The 26,587-nt window shown below is 41.5% G+C and overlaps 1 protein-coding gene across 1 annotated transcript in view; it reads right to left on the reverse strand.

Moving 5' to 3' along the window:
• LOC108399287 (maltase-glucoamylase) overlaps positions 1-26,587 on the reverse strand; it is a 179,190-nt gene that overhangs the window by 88,293 nt on the left and 64,310 nt on the right. Inside the window, exons 41-51 of the mRNA XM_073239855.1 lie at positions 24,634-24,782; positions 23,841-23,925; positions 22,967-23,023; positions 19,817-19,941; positions 18,654-18,742; positions 17,379-17,428; positions 16,657-16,827; positions 14,833-14,906; positions 12,690-12,702; positions 7,919-7,948; positions 1,089-1,194 (exon numbers count right to left, since the gene is read on the reverse strand). Of these exons, the coding sequence (XP_073095956.1) occupies positions 1,089-1,194; positions 7,919-7,948; positions 12,690-12,702; positions 14,833-14,906; positions 16,657-16,827; positions 17,379-17,428; positions 18,654-18,742; positions 19,817-19,941; positions 22,967-23,023; positions 23,841-23,925; positions 24,634-24,782 (949 nt within the window). The remainder of the gene's footprint in view (positions 1-1,088; positions 1,195-7,918; positions 7,949-12,689; positions 12,703-14,832; positions 14,907-16,656; positions 16,828-17,378; positions 17,429-18,653; positions 18,743-19,816; positions 19,942-22,966; positions 23,024-23,840; positions 23,926-24,633; positions 24,783-26,587) is intronic.

Consider the following 26,587-nt stretch of genomic DNA (forward strand, 5'->3'; position numbering starts at 1 on the left):
GAAGTAGACCTCATATTCTTACCACAGAAAAAATAAAGAAAGAAGCTCCTTTTCAACTTATGACAACACATCTTCAAAAATATCTTAGAAGAAGTCCAATATGTAGAACAGTTAAAAGTGGAACTACCCTGCATGAATTAGAGTATGGTTTAGGATGAAGGCAGGAGTGATCATCTAGCTTATGTCAAATGAAAGAAACTACTTATTCATATACACTGGGTAGTAATCTCATGGGACTTGTTACCCAAAAAAAGTTTAATAGGGAAAAAAGTAGTAATAGGCTAAAAATGGTTTATATCAGTGGTTTCCAAATTATCTTTCAAAGTCATGATTGTTCCTAAAATGCACTTTAATGCTTACTGTGGAGAGTGGTGGAAAGACTGAATAGGTAGGGTTCTGCCATCAGCACAATTTCTTTTTACCACATGCTTAATATACATTTATAAAGTGAATTTTATCAAGCAGAATAGACCTCAAATTCCATTTTCCTTAAGAACAGCTTTTTGTATTACACACATTGTTTTATTATATGGAGTATAATGTGCACATGGAGGAAAAGGCATCTGTTTGACACTTCCGTGTGAGACAGAAAGGTTTCAAAGAAGAAATCATAGTTATTTTAGAATATGGGCTGGAGGCTAATTGTAATTGATATATTTAGTTCAAGTTAATCAGCCCTCAACTTCCCTGTAACTTAAGTTCCTTTTCCTTAATGTGATAGGATTAGACACTGTCACCGCAACTGTTTTCTCTTCTTGAAGGCTCTAGGACTTGAAGGCTATGTTCATGACTCAGAGTTGTAAAACAGGCACTTGATGAACCTAATTTTGCGTCTTCTTAAAATTGCATGAAATGGGATTTGGGAGACCCTCAATGTCACTAGCATTCAAGGTTTAGTTGCAGAAAAAGAAAAAGCTATCTTTTGGAAATTGACTTAAATTAGCTATGGAAGTGGATTTTAGGTGGATGTGGATAATGCCATGTGGGGGCATGCTGAGAAGTGAAGGAAGAAAATGCTATCTTTGACTTCCAGAAGGCACCTCCTTTATCAACCCTTCCAACCCAGACACCACAAGCACCTCCCTTACCTGGAGGAGTTTCCAACACAAGCAGCAGCAGGAAGATGTCTATGGTCAATACAGTCAGGAAGAAGATGAACAAAAGGACCTCCAATCCAGTGAGCTTACTCGCCATCTAGACAGACACAGACAATGGGACTAAAGTGAACCACAAAACCCTATTAGTCCAAAGGATTGGTAGGCATCGTGATTAGAATATGAAGGAGTCTGCAAGATGACTTGATTACCAGCATTCCTCTTAACGTAATCCAGAGCATGTTTGTTTCTACCCATTACGGTTAATTCCAGGCAACTGGACACCTCTAGCGCTCTTCTTTTTTGTCTGCAGAGGTATTGAGCATTGTCCAGGGAGAAAACATATCAGACATAATGAACTGGATGGAAAGAGGGAAGAGTGACCATAAGACAGGGACCCTGGGTCTAGACAGAGTAGGGGAAGGGCTCGGGAAGAAGAGAAACAGGATAATTATGGTCAGAACAATGTAACAATGTGCCGAGAAACTCCTACTGAAACTCTGTGTTAAACATCAAGCAAAGGCAGTCACACAGATTCTTCAGGACAGAAATACCAAAGTAGGAATATAGGCAATTTTCAGCAGGATTAGTTAAAACAAACAGGCAGCGTTCAGGCTGGGACCAATGATAACACCTCATTTAAACCTAAAAGATAAAAACCACGGACTCTCTTGCCCCCTCCTGGCGCGCACCAGGAGCTCTGTCGCCTCACTTTACCTCTAAATAAAAGCCTCTCCCTTGCTTTCCTACCTGAGTGTTTGCAAAGTTCATTCTTCAACTCTGGCAACAGGAACCCTGGCATCAACCAGCGCACGGGAGAAAGAGGGATGAGAGGTTGAGATGGCTTCACAAAGCTCTTTCAGATGTCACTGGTTTTCATACCCACTCTGCACAGCAGAGCGGAGGGTACCCTCAGGGAGGGAAAAAGTAACGAAACCTGAATCTAGGTCTTCTTATTTCAATTCTGATGCCTTGATGCTGAGGTATTTGACTGTTTAGGTGTCACAAACCTTTTTAAGGATCTGGTAAAGAAATGAACCTTATCCTGATCTACAACATAAAACTTGCTTGCATGTTCACAGCACACAAACCTGTATAAATTTGGTGGCTCACAGTAGCCCTGAAGATCATGCATACACCCAAGTTTTGAAAAATTTGGTGTATTGGAGGGTGGACTGAACTGGGAATCAAATAACTTCAATTCTTGTCCTGGTTTTCATACTAACAGAGGGGTATTTTAGCTATTTGAATGTATATTTCTTTATCTACAAAATGAGGTTAGATGCTAGAGGGTCTCCCAGTCTTCTTTCTGCTTTAGTTGTGGCAGATCTAATGTTAAACATGCCCCATGACTCCGAGACAGCCCTCAACTTCAGTGACTCTCACCACCTTGCTGTTGCTGTCACCCCCACATGTGGGCTATTCACTGGCATTTATCACCTCCCAGGATTGTTCCAGGTCTCAACTCTTAGCCTCTACTTCCTATTTACTGATAAGAAGCTCCTGTCCTTTTACTCTTTGGCTGCATTGTTTCCTTTCTTTGATCAAACTGAGGCTTCTATTCTCCTTTAATTTCCTCTTAATCAGTCATCCCCTCCCGGATGCTATCCTTAACTGATTTAGGCCTCAGCATCTACAGTTGCTCTCAATTCTCCTTGCTCCCTTATCTGGAGCTATGCACTGAAACCATTGATCCAAACGTCTATGTTAAGCACAAACACAGATATGAGCAGGATGAAAAGAGGGCGCCGCCCACCAAGAATTCAGGGAGTTAATCAGATTAAGCCAGAGAGCCAGAAAGGACTCTTGCCCTTTGCATGCTCTGAATCTGGGCTGACCTTGAGACTTGCTCCAGCTAATGCAGTTGAGATAGGGCAGAGACAAGGGACAAGCATTATGATTAATTTTCCTAAATAAATGCTAATATTAGCATAATAAGAACAGGAGAGACTTATCTTAAGGCTAATAGTCCACTTTTGAAAGAGAATTGGGAAGTTAGATTCGGCAACGACTTATCTTAAGGCAAAACAAGCAGTTTTAACTGGTGTGTTCCCAGTACTTGGGAGTGGCCACCATCTAAGAGAGAAGCAAAAGGCTTGTCCTACGGAATTACCTAGAGGACCAGCTCTAGACAATGACATATTGCTTCTCACCAGAGACACACATCATGAGACCACCTGAGAAGCCCATGCCCACCAACCCTTTACCTTTTCCCCATTCTTGAAAGCCTTAAAGACATAATCCTAAATCCTTAAGTGCGCCTCCCCCTCTCTGAGGTTGCCCACACTCCCCTTTCTTAGAGTGTGTATTTTCAAAAGAGTTTTTACTATTCAACTTATTACACTTTGTCTCTGTGCTATTCCAGTGGCCTCTTTGTCACTTTGCTATTCCATTTTGTTTTCCAGACTTTAAGCCTAAGTCTTCACTCTCCCCTTCCTACCCCAGGTAAACAAATGTGGGTAAAATTGTAATATTTCCAGAATATCTTGCCTGGCTTTAGTGCATCTGCATATCAACACATGTTCCTCAGGGGTGGAGAGCTGTTTATCTCCATATAAATGGGTAATTACCTAGGCAACCAAGGGCTTATCTGAACCTGAGAGGTTAAGGGGAGGGCTGGTTGGCTTCTGCTGGAGTAGGAAACAGCCCAGACTGCAGTTTGTAAACAATAGATGGGTTTTAAACTTTATTTCTCCCTTTGACTGATTTCAGTTTTAGAAGTATTTTGCCCTGGGATTTCCTCTCCCCAGACTTACAGCAAGTAAACCTGCCTTTACCTCCCTTGACTCTAGCTTGTTCCTCCCTTAGAGTGCATTCAAATAAAACTTTTATCCTGCCTCACTACTGTGTCTCTGCCCTTCAATTCTTTGTTGTGGCGGGGACAAGAACCAAGGAGCAGAGACTCATCACCGCGGCGGGGACAAGAACCAAGGAGCAGAGACTCATCACCCCAACATCTACATTCTGGTTTTATCAACTCAGCCCAATGTAGATGCCACTGGGCTCATAATCTCCCAAGTATACTGGCCCTGCCAGATAACTGACAATTTTTCCAGGTCTTTTCATTTTGCACAGAAGAACATTCAAACACTGTCCTATTTTTCAAGCCCCAATCTGTCACCTATTCTCTTATTCTCAACCAATATCATCTGCAATGTCACAGACAAAATGACTCTGTCATAGAAATTATTTCATCTCCCTGCTTCTTAGCCAAAGCTTTCCTATACAAAGTATCCATATCTTGATGTTTCCCCCTCTCTGCTTAAGGGAAGTTCCTTCCTCTTGTCTAAGCATAATCCTGGTATCTATTCTCTAGATCTCACACCCTTTGAATTTCTTGAAAATCTTGTTCCACCAATTGTCCCTGCTCCTTCTTGCATTATCACCCTCTCTCTCTGAATTTTCTCTCTCCCCTAGTAAAGACATCCTAAGTCACCCTGAACTCTGTTGATGACTCTGTGTTCCCTAGCGACTGTCAACAACTCTCTTTCCTTTCATAGGTAACTTTCCAAAAAGAGTATTCCACACTGTTTCCATTACCTTCCTCATAGGTTACTGACAGGGCTTCAGTTTCCTGCATTCCACTGAAACGGCTCTGGCCAAGGTCACAGATGATTTAGCTGCTGATACAATGGGCACTGTCTTAACCATCTGGCACTATCAACAACTCCCTTTTCTTTAAAATGCTCCACCTTTGGACTCCTTGATACCATTCAGTCTCAGTTTTCACCTAAGTTTCTGACTCCTCTTCAATTTTCTTTGTAGCTCCCTATTTCTTTAAATGTTGATATTCCCTATATTTCCATCATAGGTCCACCATCTATTCTCCTTGAATAATCTCCACCACTACTATGATTTCTTCTAACACTTGAGGACAATCCAACCCATATTTCTAGCCCAGAGATATAGATTCATATATTCCAACTACTTTTTAGATGTCTCACTTGGATGTTCCCACAGACTTGACCAAATTCAACATGTTTAAATATGAAATCATCTCTCCCCACACCCCAGTCCCAACTTCTGCCAATCTGCCAAATGGGTTGCTCCTCAAATAGTTAATACCTTAAGGAATAAAATTATAATTTTTTTAAAAACCTAGGTAATTTTCTTGATTCTTCTTCTTCTGTTAGTTCAGTTAGACTACTTTCCCCATCTTAAAATCTGCTTCTGGCCGACCCTCTCTTGAGCAGCCCGCGTTGGTCTAGCAGGCTGTTTCCGTATCCTCACTTCTCTAATAAAGTGCACTTCTTGCTTGCATACTCCAAAAAAAAAAGAAATCTATTCCTTCCTCTCTGTCCCTGCTGGAAGTGCTTCACTCAGGCTATCATTTCTGGCCTGAACTGTGACCACAGCTTCCGCTCAGGCTCCCAGTTTCCATTCTCTCTGCTGCTGATATCCATTCAACACACCGAAGCTGTATTGATCTTTCTATAGCACAAACAGGGCCATTTGGTTCTCCTATATTCAGGTCTTCAATATCTTCAGATAAAATATAAACTCTTTATCTTTATAATCAAAGGTCTTCGTGGCAGCTCCTGTGCCCAGCTGCTCATCTCTTCTCTCTCCTACGTGCCAGCCATACCAAACCAACATATATGCGATGACAAGCTGTAACTCCATGTAGTCAACAAATTTCCTCCCTCTCTCTTTTTTTATTTCACCTCTTCTTTAACTTTCCTTTCCCCTGTGCCCTGCTCTTCTGGACCCCAGTCCAATGCCATGCCCATTTCTGTATTTTCACATGCGTATAGTTTCAATTTTAATTGAGGCAGCCTTCAGGTTAATGTGTAATAAGCCAAGAAAAGAAGCACCTTCATTGTGAAATGGGGGAAGGGGATAAGGAGCAAGAATCTACAGATAATTTGCCAAAGGAGAGCTTAAGATTTGGGTTTGGGGTTGAAGAAAGACCTAACTATGAACTGTTCTCTCTTACTAGTTAAAATCTATCATGTGTCTCTCCTCTAGTCTAAATTATTCAAAGGCTTACTCCAATCTCTGTAAGATATACCCATATTATATTCCCATAAAATCCCTACATCAGCATTGAGTATTGAGTACTATCCAGGGAGAAAACATTATCAGACATAAAATATCTACATCATGATTCCCATTTTATGAATCAATGTTAAGGAGTTTGGTCTAACCATGGTGAGGGGTAGAACTGGGGCAAAACCTGAGAGACCTGCTTAAACCAGTCCTTGAGTACCCCCTCTCCCCTGCAGTGTCTCCTTGACTGCCGAGCTCAAAGATCCGGTGGCTGAATCTCCAAAGGTGGTGAGACAGGGACCATGGGTTTAGACGGCGTAGGGTGACGGCTTCCAGAAAAAGACCCCTACCAAAACTCCATGTTAAACAATTAAGCAAAGCCAGAGTCACATCAATTCTCTAAAGTAAAAATATCAAACTAGGAATAGAAGCATTCTTCAGTGAGATTAGTTAAAACTAAAAAGCCAGAAGCAACTTGACCTACAAGTTTGAATACTCCCCAGATAAAGAAAAGTATCTCAGCATAGCCTATATTTTCACTGCATCAATTAAAACATACCATTGTAAGATTTACTGTAGCTGGCTCAAAGGCCCAGCTTATTTAGAAAAAAATTCTATCTTAAAGCTAGGATTGCATTTTAATCAAACAAACAATAACTCAGCCCATCTTGGAAGCAAGGCAGGCAGTCTTAATTGATATGCTCCCAGATCAAGAAGCAGCTATCCTGGGAAAGAATCTGAGCAGCAAATTTCTTGTGTTAAGCTAACTTTGAAGAATAACCCACCAATAAGAAAGTCTCACTTCAAAAATAAACAGTTTGGGACCATCTGGCAGGTCTGCATCCCTAGCCCTTTGACTCTCAACCACCTATAAATCCCCTGGACAGTGCACAACCCAGGGTTCTCTTGTCCCCTCCCGGTGCAAGCAAGGAGCTCTTTCCTCTTACTTTATCTCTAAATAAAAGCCTCTCACTTGCTCTCCTACTCTGAGTGTTTGCGAAGTTCATTCTTTGACTCCATAAACAAGAACCCCAGCATCAGTGGGATTTCAGGCAGTACCTGGAATCCAAGGGGCCCACCCCATACACTTGCAATACCTGACTTAGTTTCTTATACATACAGCCCATGACTCACTACCACTGTCCGTCATTTGCCTTCTTCTCCAGATGTTGTTTCTCTTCAGGGGGATACTTTTCTTTCCAGCCTCTACAAACCAGAAGCAGGCACCTCTTGCCCAGCATCCTCTGGGGAGAAGGTTCAGTGCCTGAGGCTCAGGACACTCTGGGACCAACCCTGGGCATTTTCTTACCACAGCAACTGTTTTCATCTAGGCAGAGGTCAGGAGCAGGGATTCCTAAAAGCAGATATTCTTCTCTACTTAGAAACCCTCCCTCCTAAAGCAACTTCTCTGTATGAAACAAAATTTTAGAATAATTAAAAACCAGGTTATTATTAAAAACCTTAAGAATTGCACAACCATTTCCCTCTCTGCCCAGAGAGACAGTCTCCTTCCTCCTAATCCACACCACTTCCACCTCGCTACCAGAAGGATCCCATCTGTTTATCCTTACCTTGGTTTCTCCCAGTGAGAGAGGAACATCTCACATTAGGCCTCCCCCATCTGCCCCTCAAACACACAGACACTCCCCCTCCCCTCGTCTCCAGTCTGTGACTCCATACACTATCTCACCCACTCTTCATAATCTATGGAAAGGGAAATGATATGAGGTCCAGGAGGAAAGTATGGGCATAGCAGATGAGAAGACAGTAAACTTTAAAAGAAAAAAGAGACACTACTTGTCCAAAGCACCAGCTGTATGGGGAAAAGTACTCACCTTAGAGCCGCATCTTTTTACTTGCTGTGTCTACCTCTCAGTGGTTCTCGAGGAGTATTGAACAAAGGTTACTAGGCTGATTTAGCCACCTTCTGCCAGGATTAATTTATAGCCCTGTGAAGTTGATGACAGTTGGAGGAGGGGAGTACATTTTCCAACATACCATAAAAGGGCCCTTGCTTTTCCCGTGACACAGAGGAAGCTCCATTTGTTAATAAAAGAAGAAGGAAGGTGTGGCTTTATTCTACTAGTTATGCCACGTCTGTTCATATCCAATTACTTTGCTTGTCACACTATATTATGCTTGTCTGTTCATGTAGCCTAAACAACTCGAGAGCTAACCATTCTTACTGTTGTTTCTCCTGTGCTTTGTACTCTACCCAACATCCATAGCATTTTTTAATATATAGCTATTTGCTTTTTAATTGAAGTATCATTGATATACAATCTTATATCAGTTCCAAGTATACAACACAGTGGTTCAACAGTTACCCACATTATTAAATCCTCACCCCAATTAGAATTCCTACTATCTGTCAACACAGGAAAATGTTACAGAATCGTTGACTATATTCTCCATGCTGGACTGCCTTCCCCATGACCAACCTACATTATGTCTGAGAATTTTTGTGCCCCTTTATTCCCCTCAACCTCCCCATCCACCCACCCATTCAAACCCCTTCCCATGGTAACCACCAGTTCCTTCTCAGTGTCTATGAATCTACTGTTGTTTTGTTCATTCTATTTTGCTTTGTATTTATATTCCACAAATAAATCATATGGTATTTGTCTTTCTCTACCTGGCTTATTTCACTGAGCAAAACACCCTCTAGATCTATCCATGTTGTTGCAAATGGCAGGATTTCTTTTTTATGGCTGAATAATATTCCATTGTGTATATGTACCACTTCTTTGTCCATTCATTTGTTGATGGACACTTGGGTTATACATATATAACTATTGTTGAATAACTTGGTGAAATAATGAATAGCTCTGGCTCACCACATTGCTCCTTTCTCCATTTTTTTCTCCTGAAGTTCTCTTGATATAACTCAGCTTTTCATTAATTCAAATAAGCCTTCCCACCAAGTATTCTAAATAAAAGGAGTGCCATTAAAATAGAAATTATATCACCTTAAAGTGGGAAGACACTTCTACCGGAAATTTGGCATGCTCCTTGACTGATCAGCACCTTCAAAAAAATTCTCCTAATACTTAAGGAATTTCGCACCTTGAGAATTCTGCCTTCCCAAGGAAGAGGCTAGAAATCCTGTTTCATAGTCTCCCTTGCAGCCAAGGTAGAGGCCTGTGGCTGTTGGCTAATGAGATATGTCTTTGGTCCAGAAAAAAGGGAGAGAAGAAGGCGATACCATGTGGAACTGAGGACAGTAAAGAGACTTGGTTTCAGAGGCAGCAGGGACAGGAGACCTAGCGGCATCCTATGCTCCATATTGGGGGTGCAAGCTGCCAGACACGTACTAAGGGCACTGGCAATGGAACTTCCCACAGGGAAATGGGGCTGTCATTCCCAGCCACATAGCCTACAAATCTGATCCTCTAGCTCTACCAGAGTTTTGATGAATCACTCATATCTTTCAAGTTTTTCTTTTCGTCTTAAGCTAGCTACAGTGAGTTTTTTAAATTGAAATACAATTTACATAACATTCACCCTTTTTTTTTCTTTTTCACTAGATTTTAATCATTTTGAGAAGGGGTAGTGACATATTGTATTACATAACTGGGTGCAAGATTCAAATATAGTTCAAATGTTAAAAGTGGTTTAAAAAATTTATTGAATGGTTTATTTCTAAAAAACATGAAAGATTTCTCTCAGTGTTTTCCTCATAAAAATAAGTTGAGCAATGTCACCTATTTCAGATCTGGATGAGACCCAGAACTTTGGGCTGTCAAGTTATTTGTTAGTTCCCCTAGACAGAATATATTTTTATGGGATGTGGAAATTTTTTAGGTAATAAATTGTCAAGCCTGGATAGTTAATTCCTTTCAGTAAAGCCTGGTGATAATGTCAAGGTCCAAATTCTATTCTCTTTGAGTAGTTATATATATATATTTTTTTTGAGAGGGCATCTCTCATATTTATTGATCATATGGTTGTTAACAACAATAAAATTCTGTATAGGGAACTCAATGCACAATCATTAATCAACCCCAAGCCTAATTCTCAACAGTCTCCAATCTTCTGAAGCATAACAAACAAGTTCTTACATGGTGAACAAGTTCTTACATAGTGAATAAGTTCTTACATGGTGAACAGTGCAAGGGCAGTCATCACAGAAACTTTCGGTTTTGATCACGCGTCATAAACTATAAACAATCAGGTCAATTATGATTATTCGTTTGATTTTTATACTTAATTTATATGTGAATCCCCCATTTCTCCCTTATTATTATTATTATTATTTTTTTTTTTAATAAAATGCTGAAGTGGTAGGTAGATGCAAGATAAAGGTAGAAAACATAGTTTAGTGCTGTAAGAGGGCAAATAACATTCACCCTTTTAAAGTATACAGTTTAGTGGTGCTTAGTATATTCACAAAGTTGTGCAACCATCACCACTATCTAATTCCAGAACATTCTCATCATCCCCAAAAGAAGACATATACTCATTAGTGGTGATTTCCCATTCCTTTCTGCCCACCCCTTCAACCAGTAATCTACTTTCTGCCTTAATGGATTTGCCTATTCACAACATTTCATGTAAATGAAATCTGTAACAGGTGGCCATTGTGCCTGGCTTCTTACGTTTGGCATAATGAACGTTCAAGGCTCGTCCATGTTGTTGCAGGATGAGCACCAGTACTTTACTCCTTTTCCCGGTCGTGTGATACTCACTACATTGATGTATCATCTTCTGTTTATCCACTCATCAGCATTTGGATTGTTTCTACTTTTTTGGCTATTATGAGCTGGGCCACTGTGGACATGCATGTGCAAGTTTTTGTGTGGACATGTATTTTCAATTCTCATGGGGATAGACCTGGCATGGAATTTCCGGGTCATATGGTAACTCTACCTTTCACTTTTTGAAGAACTGCAGAACTGTCTTCCAAAGTGGTGGCAATATTTTACGCCCCCACCAGTAATACATGAGGGTTTGTAGTATATACAAGATACTGCATATCCCATCTATAGCAATATATGAGGGCATGCTGCTTCAAATGCTCAGTGTATGGCAAGTACACACCCACACAGAAACTTGGCTTCTGCTTTTATGAACTCCTGGAATGACATATCCACCTTATCTTTGGCTCCAATACAAGAAAGCCTTTGTTAGAGGGAAAATGTACCTGGATCTCATTTCACATTGGGACCATACCTTGGCAAAAGATCAGGACAGGAGATTTATTGTCACACAAGATCATTTTATTCTTCATGTGAGAGTTTATTCTTAATTCCCCATATCCTGTGCTCATTTGTGACATCATTCACATTATAATGCTAACCAACAATCACAGCTATAACCTGTTTCCTAAAATGCTGATAATAACTACCTCTGCCCTCCCCTCTTGCTAATTAGAAACTGGAAGATACTCGATCATGTGCTTGTGTTGACCAATGAAAAAGTAACAGACATTTTGAAGGGGAGAGACACACAGGTGACCTAGTCCAGCTGTTTATTAGTAGCAAGGCAGGGTGAAGTTAGCTTTTGGGAGAACTCATGAAGTGATCAAACAAGCAGATGGGTGGAATTATCAGCGCAGAAACCAGTAGTAGTCTGACCCTTCACTTCCAGAGCACCGTCCTTCAAGGCCAGGTGCAAAATTCTCGGTGATGCTGCTGCAGTGACAAGAAGGGAGTGTTGGTGGCACTCAGACCATATCTGCCAAGGCCAACACAATCTTGTCTTTGTCGGTACCTGTGATAATTAATGTTATAACAAGGATGCTTTTAATAAGAAAAGGAATGAATTTCTTCCTTTTTAAGTGAAATAGTTAGGGATTGTTTATTTTGCCAGAACTTCAAAGAGATGAAGCGAACTTATGTGATCTGGAGAATAGGGAATATGTCAAAAAGACCCCAATCTTTCCCCAAATAGCTGGCCAGGTATTATAGGCACAGGTCCACTTGCAGGGGCTGTGACAGGGTGACCACAAATGGCTATGGTCCCATGTGTAACAGTTTTCAAAATGCGCCCTGGGGACCTACCTCTGGAAGTTTGAGGTAAAACTATTCATAAAAACACTAAGAAGATATTTGCCTTTCTTTCTCCCATGAGTATACAGTGGAGTTTTCTAGAGGTTATATGACTATTGATATCATAAAAGATTGAATGTAGAAGATATGAGAATTCAGTTTTTTAATTAAGCCGAATTTTAAAGAGATTTGCAAATATGTAAAATAATGAAACTCATACTTTTTTTTTGGAAAATGTAGCTATTTTCATTTGTAATATGATAAGTATCAATAGATATAACCCAATGAAGAAAGCTCTTGGAATTTTCAATAATTGTTAAGAGTATAAAGAGGTCCTGGGACCAAAATGTTTGAGGACTTCTAATCTGGTATAGAGATTTTCAAACATTTTACATATATTTAAGTAATGTATATTAAGATATATACATACATATATATTCATTTGAATAAAGATTTAAGTATATATGTATTATGTGTGTGTGTGTATATATATATAATATATATATATACACACACACATATTTAAAATTCTTTATTCAACTAGAGTTTCAGTAAGTAATGTAGCCAAGTGAGTGGCCGAAGCCAGCGGGGGGCATTCAGAACCCTGCCAACCCACCTTCTTCCCATTCCTAGAGAGCAACAAAGAGCTGTGGGGCTCTGCACAGCCACTTGGTTTGGAAGTCACAGCTTTAGTTTGACACAAGAATTCTGCAGATGAAGAAACATGACACCAGCAAGACAAAGGGTCTTAACCAAGTCTCCTGACCCTGAAGATCGCTTCTGAGTTTTTCTCACTCAAACGAAAGCAGGGTCAAATGCCCCTAACGGTGCCCCTGCCACCTGTGATGGGACAAAGCAGGACACAACCTTATATTTAGAGACGAACAGCACTGCTCTAGAGAGAGAAACTGAAGGAGCCACAGGCCTGATTCCCCCACTAACCCCTTTTCTCAGAGCTGCTAACCGTCTTCCTTGTCCTAGACTGAAGGTCTTCATGTCCATATGGAATTGGCTGCTTAAAAACCAAAAGGATGAATGGATTCAAGAGACAAGTGACTGACGGAGGCTTGGTAACTCTTGCAACCGTTACAGCCGCATAGGTTCCGAGCTGCTAAACTGAAGTCTGGGAGGCTGACGTGTCTTAACCTAAGAGTCTTCAGCTAGGGTCTCCAGATCTCCAAGGCGTATAGCTTAGTGAATGTATAGACACTGATTGGAAAGTATTTCATTTTTTACCAATTTCCAACTGAAATTTAGCATTTTCTTAGATTTTGAATGTAGACAGCAGAAGAGAATGGCAGTTTTAACAGTAGACATGAGTTTTGCAAAAACAGAATCAGATATTTTCATATCACATTATGAAATTTATCACATTAAGCCAATTTAACAATGCTATTTTCTATAGCGTTATGCAGGCACTGACATGAGTATATAAGCAGAATCTGACATCCTGGTGTTAAAAAAAGAAAAAGACACAGGGAGGTAAACATACATTTCTAACACTCTCATTTTCAAGTAATACTAAAAGTAAATATTCCTGTTGAACATTAATACCTGGTTTCTTTATCTCACATTTAACCATGTCATGTTTTAACCAAGAGTGTACAACTTCTATTTTTGGCAGAACTGATATTTTACCAAATACAGCAGTAAACAATGATTGCTGAAACAACAACTCAAGTCCACACTTCCACAGACCTAAATCTTAAGAAAAACCCAAGCAAGGAAAAAAGGGTGTAAGGAAAAGGGTGGATAATCAGAAATCTGATCATTCCACTGGTGGGTCAGACTGCAGGAACTCCGATGCCAGAGAACACGAGACCAATTTACAAGGGCTTGCAGAAGAAGAAGGCAGCTTAATCCTGACATGAGGCGACCCACGGTCAAAATATCACAAAATACAAAGCCTCTTATGAATTTGTTTATTTTTCTCTGGCATATAAGTTGCAGGCATTTGTGTGAACTGTGGTTATAAATGGTAGGTACAGAGTAGAGAAATAAGATTTGCACATTTTCAAGCACACCACTGCAAAAATAAGTTATATTTTTTACATTCAAACTCCTTCTTTTACACTCAAAAGCATGAAGTACCCTTCAGCTTTGCCTGCTTCAATTTTATCGTCACCCGGAGCTCCTGACCTTTCCTCCTGCTTTCAGGCGAGTTGGCCCTTCTTTCCCCCTCCCAGTGAGGCCACTGTTCTGGATATTCTCACATCACTTCTTGCCATGTTCACTTTTCTCACCTTTCTCTGTTTCTTCTCATCTTTCCCACTTATGTCTTCTGTGTTTGTCTTTCCTTCTTACATCACACTCTCAGCACATTGTTCCCCTCCTCCTAAAACCAACTATCAAGTGTCCTTTCTGGTCACTTTCTTGAGGTGTTAGTTAAATCCAGGACCTGGAACTGCCCTGCAAGTGTTTTCTTGTGTCTAGGAAGAGTGGGGCCCATTCCCTGATTATGCACCTTATACACGCACGTGCACTTCATCATGGACCCAGTTCATCCTCAGTAAGTGTCTTAAGGTGAGCCATCAGTACCATACTAATCACATACAGACATTAAGGTAACCCCCAGATTTTCCACACCTCCCTGGTGCCCATACCACAGTGCTAAGGCACAGACAGAATGTGACAAAATTAATAAGATATTTACCCATCCTGGGCATGAACTCATTAGCAACACACAACAATTTTATGAGCATGAAGTATAAGTAGTTTAAAAAGCTGTTCTTAGTTAGAATCTTGCTCTAAACATTCACAGAGTGCTTCTCCATGTCAAAGAAATGAAATTATGCAGGCTGATGTTTCTGCTGGTCACATCGATGTTTAACACCTGTTGAGAACCAGAAGAAAAGTATTGGGCATCTGGTGATTGAAATTTCTTACGCTTAAACAGATCAGATACAAGCCAATGAGCCACATAACACTCAGACACTTCCACAATTCACTACCCAGCTGTCAGACTGCCCCCAGATTTTCTGGTGAGGAAGAAGTTCTGAATGCCTCTGTGTACAAAGACCGCTTGGTGACAGGGCAAAGACTAGAGGCCCCTACAAATGCAACGGGGAACACCAGAGAGAGAACCGCACCAAGTGGGGAAAACGTCCTCATGTCCATTCCTGAGAGTCCTCCTTTTATCCCTGCCCACCCCGCCTCCCCTGTTGCTTCAGAGAGCCTTGCTGATTGCCTGGGAGGAGACCAGTATTTTAGCTTTTTTCCAGACAGACACTTTCCATAAAGTTCCCCCACAGGGGCAATAAGAGTTTGTGCATCAGTCCATGAGTCAGTCAGCAAAGAAACAGGGCAAAGCCCTTTAGGGACTCTTGGTAAGGTTGGGGAATTTGGTTGATAAGAAAACCACAAATATGAGGAAACAAATAAAACATTTTAAATGTAAGGAAAATTTTTACTTCAGGCCTTGTAATCAGGGAGGAGTTTGAAAGAAAAGTAAGTCAGGAAAAAGCACTAAGCAAAAGTACACAACGAAGGATCCCATTTACCGTGAAGATGGATATGGGAAGCACTACGTTGCATTAATCCCAAGGTCCAGATTTTTCACATATTTAACACTCATGAAATCAGAATGTATCTTGCAAATAACGGCCCTAGAATTGCTGTGAGCTAAGCAGCGCTCATGACAATTGTTACTGCAATTATGAATGGATGGACTGCAAGCCACGTGAGGATTGTTTTAGAAAGGAATGTGAAACCAGTTGACAGTAAGATCAAGAAAGTGCTAGCATGAAAACTTGTATAGAGCATGTTACTGGCTTTGAAGAAAATCCCACAGCTAATAGTGGAAGAATTTTTATGAGATGATGTATTACCAACTCCTCCGATAGTACAAAGGAAACACCTGAACCAATGCATGCCTCATGTTTTTCCTTTACATAACAATAAATAAAATAAGAGATATAAATAATAAAATAATTTAAAATATTTACATAAAATTTAAATAAAAGACAACTATGTGATACACATTGGTTACGGTATTAATATTTCTTCACATTCAGAGTTTAGCTCTTCTAAATTACTCTGATGCAAATTTATCAGTGTGCATGTATGTATCTCCACTCAACATTTTCTTCTGTACTAACATATTAAAATGATAAAAATCTATGCCTAAAGAATTTTTTCAAAGCTTTCTTTATGTTTAAAATGGGCATTTTTAAGTGATAAGAAAGCACTACATCACACTTCTATAATCCTTTTTTCTTCCTTCATGGCACAAGAAATAATGGAGCAACTTTTATCTGATGGTGTCTTATTATTTGATGAAATACAGTAGTTCCAAGCTTTTTAGGAAGCAGATCTCTGAGGCAGAGGTGAAGGGAGAAAGACAAAGTTTCATATAGGTCTGCAGACAAGGAGACAGGCAAAGGACCCCTGGGCTCTCAGCTCCAAATGATAAACCATGAGTTATCCCTTCATCTCCAAGCTGCCCAGTGCTGACACACCAGCCACAGAAGAACTCCCAAAGGGCTCTGCAGAAGAGGGTGTCCTTTGGAAGGCAAGCAGGCAGGAATTGCACTAGGCATCTCAAGGCTGGGAAATTCCATTGGGACTTTTCCCCTGTCACAAACCTGTGTTGCAGAGCTGTAGGTGAAGGGTGGTGTTATAACCATGCCGTTTGCAGAGACGCTGACACTGGAAATAGGGACACTGCCCACTCCCCAGATCTCCAGGTAGCCCAGTTTCAAAGGGTTTTCATCAGTGATATATTTGTTGGAAATTATATGACTCTTCATTGTATTCTGTCAATTGGAGATAAAAGAAACCAGAGGGGAAAAAATAGCAAAATTCATCCAAATTTTTCCCAACCTCTTTACAAGCACTATGTTGGTCATGAAATAAGACATCTTCTTGTGTCCTTGGATAGTAGAGACCATGATTTCAGGACTCCGTACTGTTGCTGACTATCATACAACACAGCATTGGCTGAGTGCCTTACAGGGTCTCTACAGTCACCTGAACCTCTAAGGAGACAGTCTCAGCTATCAGGAACCTTGTATTCTACACATATAGAAGTTACAAAATGTGACCATTCCACACAACACAGGAGCCAGGGCCACCCAACTCAGGAATGGCCTGTTCATCTGTGCCTTGGGGACCTGCAAGAAGTCGCTGACGGAACATGAATGGGTTTGACCGTAGAGAAGTCCCTAGGAGCGATCTCTGTCCAAAGTCTAGACGAAGGGAGAATGCCAAGGAGCACGGGGAGCAGGGAGGATTTCTGGGCACGATATCCAGCGTCCTACACGACCAACCCAACTCTATCAGCCCTCAGGGTAGCAGTCACACTCACCTGGCTGGCAGAAAAGTTGGCCAGGTAATAGGCTCCTTTTTCGTAGGTATCTGCAAACAAACAGCAAGGCAAGTGTGATCTGGAGCTGGGCTCTAGAATGCGAAAGGCTCCCTTGACTTGGTTGAGAAAGTAGGGATGATTTTTGCTTGTTTTTTATTTTATTTTTCTTCTTTACAGAGTTCCATTTTCTGAGATTAGTCAGACTCTGCTGCCAACTTCAGCTTACAAAAATGTGTGAAATGAGCGTGTATAGATGCATACAACAGTCCTTCTTATAATGCCGTTTCCTAACACCACCCTTCATCCACTTCTCTTTCTCGTGGTCCGCCATTCCTGACACCTTCCTAGTCACCTCAAAATTTCCAGGTTCCTTCTGCTAGAGGCACACATACATGTGTATGTACATACATGTACACCCACATTATAAACACTGGTTTATCTTGAAAGACATTAGGCAATTTTTAAAATGTGATCTCCAAAGAACAGAGAAAACCAGAGACTTCTTGGAATGTCCAGTAAAGGTGACCAACCAGGGCCATGTCACAGGTGTTCCCACCCTACATACCCTTCCTATATGCTGGCCTCTTTCTACTTTGCTAGCCGCTCAGTCAGAGGGCCTTGGCTGTCTGGAGCTGTGCCATCCAAGGTGATAGCCACTAGGAAAATGTAGCTGTTTGGATTTAAGTTAATTAAACTAATACAATTAAAAATTCAGTTCCTCAGATACACTTGTCACATTCCAAGTGCTCAACAGCCTAATGGTAACGCACTAGACAGCACAGACCCAGAACGTTTCCAGCATTCTACTGGATAAGCAACAGCCTAAAAATAGCTTATGGTACCTGAGCCATCCTCCTAAGGGTCTACCAATTCCTGTAAACTCGTAATGGAAAATCCCCCAAATAAATAGTGCAGCTGATAGAGGCACTGCCTCTCTTACTTGAACAGTAAGCCATGTATTTAGAGAATGTGCCCTTGAACATAAACCATACAGAAGTATATCTCAGTTGGCTACAAAATAACTTTCCTGTGGCCCCTCTACTGCTGTCTTCCGCAGTGGATCAGGATGATTGCATAACGGTGAGAGATTCAGAGGTAAGCCACATTTACATGAGGCATAAGGATCATGAACACCATGCACGATACACTTAAAAGTAACAAATGGCTATGTTTAAAAATGCAAAATGGTTTTAACATAGAAAAGGAAAAAGCAGGTCCATAAGATATCCAGGAACCTTGCCAGTGATACTGACACAAATTCAAGGTGTCTCTTACCAATACTTTGCCCATCATCCCAGAAAAGCCAGCCTTCAGCAGTCCCCTCATCATCCAAGGCCACCTTGAAGCCTATGAATTTCTGACGGCTGTAATGAGGTAAGAGAGACGTGTTAGCAAAAAGCAAAGCCACAGCCACCAACCAAGAGTTTTCCTAAAAACATGAAGGAAGTGCTTCGTGGTATAAAGACTAGGTACAGGGATTCGAGGGACCTGTGATTTCCTTCTGGTCTGTCTCCATTAGCTCTATGACCTCATGTCAGGAATGAATGAATAAACCAAGCGGAATTTTCCTTTACAGCTCTACAAGCTTACGAGAGCTCTGAAAGCTCTCTAAGAAACTATAAGCAAACTCATTGGGTTCTCACTGTGGGAAAATTCCTGATGTTTTGATCTTTCCTCTTTTATAACTTAATTTCCGAAACATATGTACAGAGTGGGCTCTGTTTATAAACATCCTAAGTTCTTCAGTTTTTAACTGAGTTTTTGGAATCACATGAACAGGGCTCTAAAAATATTAGTTTGACATCAGACAGACATGGATTTTAGTCCCTGCTCAATACTTCCTAACTCTGTGACTTTGAATTAATCACTTAGCCTCTGGAAACCTCTTTGCTAACATGGGGAGGATAACAGTACTTATAACCATAGGGTTTATTTTTTCCCATTGTTAAGAAAAATAGTGTCTAAATAGAAATCTCCATATTAATACAGCTCTAGACATAGAGTAAGCATTTACTTGATGTTAGCTATTCTTTATTATATAGACTTAGGTCTGGGGTTTTAAAACCTTCGCATACGAGGAATCTCAGCATCAGGCATCAATTGCAATATGGCTTACACAATTTTTCAGCAATAGTTTTTTTAGCAAAGAGCCAATTAAAATCCAGATAGTTTCCTAAAACTAGCATGAATCAGGTTGCTCCTGACTTTCATTCCAAATGTCATTAAACAGACCTATCATCTAACCCACTTAGATCGAAAAGAGTTGTTACAAATTGCTCAAAAAGTACAGAGTATGACAGAGGTTAAAACACAAGCAAACAGACAAAAACGTTTAGTAAAAGTGCCTCTGGGTACAAGGGTGCTGCTTACAAATTGGTGGACTTCACCAGGATCTGAGCTAACTGGTGTGAAAAGGAGCACCCGGTCCCGCCATTCACCTTAAGTGGGTGTTCTGTGCAGGCTCCTGCCAGGGCAGGATGTAACCCCCTCGGACATGAAGATTAATGTAGTCAAGAGGGGCTGCCAAGGCTTTCCACTCTCCTCTCGCTTTAATGTCCACACCCTGTGGGCCAGAAGAAGGTAGGAGAGGGTTATGTTGAGAGCAATCAATGCATTTGCCAGACACCTTGTCCACTTTTTGTGCATCCCTGAATTGCCCTGTTCCCCAATTGCCGAGCTTCTGGGCTGCTATAGCATCCTGCTATATCCTGCAGGATCTCTCAGCTGTGCACACCAGAGGAGGTCACGGCGCGCACCTCCTGTTTCTGTGTCAGAGAGCGCGCCGCTGCGGGGGCTGGGACACTCCCTGCGGTGGCTTCAGCATCGCTAGACTTTTCTTCACGTTGTTTCCGTCTGCCTCTGACTCCTTCAATCCCCGCTCCCCACCCACAACGCCATTAACACCTTTGACTCCCACGGACAGCACAGCAAGCTGCCATACTTTACAAGTCCTTGTCTTTCACTCAGTCTGTCCCTTTAGGATTAACATCTTACCTTGCCTCCTGTGTGACAGGGAGCAGTGCTGTCCCCCTAAACCAGAAGCCTTGGGTCCCAAGAAACTCTCCCTCCACATCTCATACCAGGGCCCGGCTCTCCCCTCAGCACTTAAGGACATTGCAGGCCTTGAGGGGGCCATCCTGCACTTTTGGGTGTTCACCAGTGGCTGCCTAATAGATGCCAGTAGCATCTCCCCCACCCCCACCACACCATCACAGCCAAAAACGTCTCCAGAAATGGCCCAGTGGCCCCTGGTAGGCGAAATCCCCCCATTTGAGATGCACTACCTTAGAGCTAAGGAGCAGAACCACCTTACCACTCCTTCACTTTGGGCTCCTGATGCTCATTTTACACAGATTCAACCTGTATAGACTGTAGGGTAGGTGGTAGCAGGAAGCACAGTGACTGTGGCCACATTCCCTGGGGTGGACTCTGCTTCCTGGGCTGCCTCAGGACTCCAAAGTTTACAGGGTTTCATAAAAATTCTGCCCCATATCTCTGGGCTTCTTCAGTTCTCTCACTGACATCATGAGAAAGTTGAATTATATTATCTCTAATGACATTTCACTCCAATAGCTTATGCATACTGGACATCTTCCTCCATCGATGGTCCTGCCTTTGAGTGAAAGTCGATACATGTAAAATTATCAAAGTTACCTTCCTACCAAATCCTTAATTTCTCTAAATGGCATTTCCATTCTATTATACCCTGTGGCTACATATGATATAATTTTAATCTTCTCATGATTTCATTTACAATACCTAATGAGTCACAAGTTCATTTGCTGTCTTTTAAGTAGTCTCTGATCAGGCTAGCATAAAAAATTTCTGTTAGAATATCCACAGAGGTATGATGATAAGAGAAAATCTAAAAGCCGCATTATTAAAATAAGAAAAGACAGCCTAGCATGCCTTTCTATGGGGGAATTTTCATCGCCTTCATAATCATTGAGTATGATGGAGAAGCATTGTCACAAATATCCAATATATGTTCTACACTGTAAACAAACAAAATGGCCACAAGTAAAGGATTAATTAAGGAGAAACTTCTCCATTAACTTCAACCATGGAATCTTCATTCTAATTAAATACCAAAATTTTATTATTATTTTTTAAATAGCCTGCTCCATCAACTTTGGGCCTCCGACATAATTGCTTATGTCTTTCCACTTGTCCAAAGCTCTTCTATTTAAAAGCCATGTATAAAACCAGCAACTCCAGGGTTCTTCTCTGTTAGCCCTCACGCCTTTTGCCTTCTTTAAGTCTCTACAGTTACATCCTGTATGTACTGGTGCTCATGGCACGTCGGTGTCAGCCCCGGGTTGGAGGGTGAACTCCATGGGGAGCTTTCCCGGATTCCCACACGCAGAGCCCAGCAGCTTTGCTCCCCGGCCAGGCCGGGACTGCAGGGAGGCAAACGCGGTGCCTCGGGACAGAATCTCAGCCGCCTCTCACTCTCGGGGCCTTGAGACCCCAGGCTCGGCCTTGAAAAGGAGCTCCCCGTCCCTCTGTGCACGCGGCTTCCTCACCTGCCCCACGCGGGGCTGGCCCTGCCCCAGGGAAGCCCCTGCCCTCAGAATCAGCACTGCCGCCGAGTGGGACAGCCACTGTGCCCCAGGACAAAGGCTCGGCTCGCTTAGGGAAGCTGGCTGCTCTCCCAGGAAAGCCTCGGTTGGAAGCACAGAGCAGAGTCCTAGCAGTGCCACCTAGAGGACATCCAGCCCGGAGAGAACGGGGCGCCAGGGAGGACTCAGGGCTCCGTGAGGCAGGGAAGGGGAGGAAGAAAGCTTCTTGGCACCACTTTCACCCACTTCCATTGCAAACCCGTTGGCGGGCAAAGCCGGAGCACGCTCTGCCTGCTGTCCTCCAGCTGTCCATTAATTACCCTGCAGCTGAAGTCCCAGTCCTCTGCCTTGATCTCCTCAAAAAAGCTAGAAGAGGAGGTCTATCTACAGGAAGGAAACACCCCCTTTGGTTCTTTCTCAGAATCAAACTCTGAGCTGTTTACAACCCTGCTCTGAAGCTGGTTTTGGAGTCTCTGGGGCCCAGACGAACCCAGGAACACCTCATGACTGAGAATGACGTGCTCACCCCACATTTCTAAATGCATTTCATTGCTCCAGCTCACAAGGGTTGGGCCCCGTACTCAGTGCGCATTTTATACACTGCCTAAGACCTTGCTTCCCTTAGGGAATTACATTTAACAACTCCTCTTTGGGCATCTATGCTATAAAAGGAGATATTTAATAAAAAGACAGGGAGGAAAAGGCCCTTTCACTTATGAACTCACAGTCCAGCAGGGGAGGATATAAACAGAAAGTATAGTTTACTAGTGTTGCCATGATATACCATTGTGAACAGTGGCGGTATAAACAACGATAGAAACTGATGCATCAAGAGCTCTCACAGAAGCTGGGCACTGAGTGTTAGACAGGTTTGGGAGGGAAGTACTCTGTCCACTTGGGGATGAGTCGACGGGATCACACACTGAGTGGATTACAGAGCCAGAATTTGACCACAGGCCTGTCACGTTCTAAAGCCTGTGCATGCTACCATTTTCCCAGGTTGTTTAAGCAATCTGAAAAACTTACCGTGTAGTAATCATACCAGCGGGCTCTAGGGAAATATGCGGTGACATTTCTGGCATTCTAAAATTAAACACAAACAAAGCATGGGCAGTGTTGGCCCTGGAACCACAGGACTCATCTCTCCAGAGGTCAGAGAGGTTGGGGGGCCTTCCTTCCCCTCCTCAAACACAGGTGGTTTGCCTACTCCAAACTGGTGGCTTCCGCAAAGCCCTTGGGGATTCAGGACTTTGAGGATAAAAATCATTTGCTTCTAGACTTACCCCATACCCTCTCTAGAGAGGCAAACTGACATTGGGTCTGTGGAAGAAGAAAATTTTGTGGGTTTTATGGTGCCAGTACTTCAGAGCTTATGATCAATGCAGTAAGGCTGGGGAAGGATGCAGTTAACTGGTATTTTAACGAGAAGCCTACTCATCAATAGAAAAAGTAAAGCAACGGTTTCTGCTGCTTAAGGACCTCTTAGAGGGAAGGGAAAACCTAGCCAGCCAGCAACACAATGATACACATTGGTATGAACAATCCTTCTGAAAAGTTTTGTTTTAACTGGTGATGGAAATTATAATGAATTCCTTACAGTATGGCCCCCACCTGACCTGAACTCCTTATTTCAGTTCATGAAGAGATGATTCGATCCTGACATATATCATAGGGGTTTCCTCCTCTTGATCATCCTGTCACTCAGAATCTATTATGCTGATTTCAAAGAGGGAGCTGAGGACCAGCTCACCTAAGTGATGGACCTCAGCTCAGAGGGAGGGCAAGGAAGTAGAATAAGAAACCATCTCAAGGCCGCCACCAGACCAGGCCGCCTCTCCTGGCCCTATTCACTGGGCCTTGTAACTGGAATTCTCTATTGATCAGAGGCCTCCATACTCACAGGCACCAGGACAGGGCTGACCAGGAAGGCTGGGCCCAGCAGGAACTGACTGTCTACATCCCAGGTCACCCGGTCCGACACAAACCTGGGAAGGGAAACCAAGGTACCAGAGTCTGGACCCCAAATGGGTCTTAGGCCAAGACCTTGAAGAAACTCCTCAAGTTCAGACCCAAGTCAGAAACCCAGCTGCATTCTATGCCATTCTTTACTCTTCCTGTAGGTCTACTTAAATCAAACATAAACTTCTACATGTCATGTTTCAAGCTCCAGAAATGATTGGGTTTAGACATGTTCTCGCCTATAAATCTATCTCCACATTTCTTACCATGGTGCATTTTCTTTTTTTTTTTTTCAGATTTAAGTATCATTGATACACAGTATTGTATTGATTTCAACCAATAGTGATTCAACAATTATATACATTATGAAATAGTCGACCATGGTACATTTAAACTGCAAAAATGGCCTTTATCCCTCAAATCTGGCCTTCTTTTGTGACCTGAGATGCTACAAAAGATAGATAGCTCTTCACATGCCTAATTTAGAGAGAAATTATTCTCTGCTGTATTGTATCATCTTGAATTTTTTTTTCTCATTCAATAACCTTCTCTCAAGGGCCTGGGGAATGACTGACACTGTGCTAAAAGGAGTTCTAATGCATGGTCTGTGGCCAGAGAGCTTATGGCAAAAGGCAATCACGTCTTTAATTTAGTTCGGAAGGATTGTCTTCTTCAACTGCTACCACACAGAACAGAATTATCCCTTAGTCATTGGAGCCCAGCTAGACCCTCACTCATGGAGAAGAGGCCTCACGACAGTGCTGCCCTCCGTGTGGGCCACGTGCATCAGGGTGTAGAGATACGGCAACAGGGTGTATCTGGTCTGCAGGACATGCCTGGAGATATTCACAAAGGCAGCATCCCAGGACACGGGGTCTTGCCTCTAAAGGAGAAGAGAGGAATGGTCAGAGCTCACCTAGGGGACTAGAGGATTTAATATGTCACTGAATGTTTATTCCAAATGAAGATCTCACAGTATTAAACTGAAGCTGATTAGAGATGAGACTAAGAGAATAGTCTTAATATACTAAAAGAGGTCACTGAAGCTCTCCCAACACAGCTGACAAAATTTCCCCGTAATAGATTCTTTGGTAGATACATTTGGTACAACACAGCCTAAAGAAAAAGCATAATCTCAAGAACACTGAGGAATATGGGCTACTGAAACGTAAGCATCTTTTCATGTACCTGTTGGCTATTTTTATGTCTTCTTGGAAAAATGTCTATTTAGTGCCTCTGCCCATTTTTTAGTTAGATTGTTTGTTTTTTTGCTAGTGAGCAGTATGAGTTGCTTATATATTTTGGATATCAGCCCCTTATCAGGTATATGGTTTGCAAACATATTCTCCCATTCTGTAGATTGCCTTTTCATTTTGTTGCTTGTTTCTTTTGCTGTGCAGAAACTTTTGAGTTTAATGTAGTCCCACTTATTTTATTTTTTGCTTTTGTTGTTTGTGCTTTTGATGTCATAGCCAACATATCATTGCCAAGAACAATGTCAAGGAGTTTTTTTCCTATATTTTCTTTTAGGAGCTTTATAGCTTCAGGTCTACATTTAAGTCACTAATCCAATTTCATTCTTCTGCATGTAATTACTCTGCTTTCCAATACCACTGATTGGAGAAACTGTCCTTCCTCCATTGAGTATTCTTGGCTCCTTTGTCAAATATTAGTTCACAGTATTTGCAAAGGTTTATTTCTAGGCTCTTGATTCTGTCTAGTGATCTGTATGTCTATGTTTGTGCCAGTACCATAGTGATTGGTTTACCATACCTTTGCCACGTTGTTTGAAATTGGAAAGTGTGATTTCTCCAGCTTCACTCATCTTTCTCAGGATTGCTTTAGTTATTTGTAGTCTTTTATGGTCCCACATGAATTTTGAGTTTGTTCTTTCTATTTCTGTGAAAATGCCATTGGAATTTTGATGGGATTGATTGAATCTATAGATGGTTTGGGGGTAGTATGGACATTTTAACAATATTAAAATTGGATCCAATATTCATGGATCATCTTTTGATTGTGTCTTGCCTCAATTTCTTTCATCCATGTCACAGTTTTCAGGGTATAGATCTTCCATCTGCTTGGTTAAATTTATTACTAACTATTCTATTGCTTTTTGAGGCTATTGTGAATGGGATTTTTAAAAATTTATTTCTCAGGTATTTTATTATTAGAGTGGAAATATAAATGATTTCTGTATGTTGATTTTGCATTCTTCAGCTTTACTGATTTGATATATTAGTTTTGATAATTTTATGATGACATCTTTAGGATTTTCTACATATAAGAACATATAAACTATAAAGTTAGACAGTTTTTCCTTTTCCTTTCTGATTTGAATTATTTGATTTGATTTTAGTTATTTTTGCTGGTTGCTCTGGCTAGAAGTTCCAGTACTATGTTCCAGTTCTTCAGTACATCTCACTACCATGAATGGAAGTAGTGAGAGTGGGAATATTTGCCTTGTTCCTGACCTTAGAGAAAAAGCTTCCAACCTTTCACCTTTGAGTATATTAGCTGTCATATGTTGCCAAAGAATGTTCCTACCATGAAAAGATGCTGTATTTTGTCACATGTTTTTTCTGCACCTTGGAGATGATCACAGATTTTTTAACCTTTCATTCTGTTGATGTGGTGTATTGCATTATTGATTTGCATATGTTGACCTATCCTTGCATCTCAAGATTA

This window comes from Manis javanica, chromosome 6 (genome assembly GCF_040802235.1).
Source record: "Manis javanica isolate MJ-LG chromosome 6, MJ_LKY, whole genome shotgun sequence".
Taxonomy (NCBI): Eukaryota; Metazoa; Chordata; class Mammalia; order Pholidota; family Manidae; genus Manis; species Manis javanica.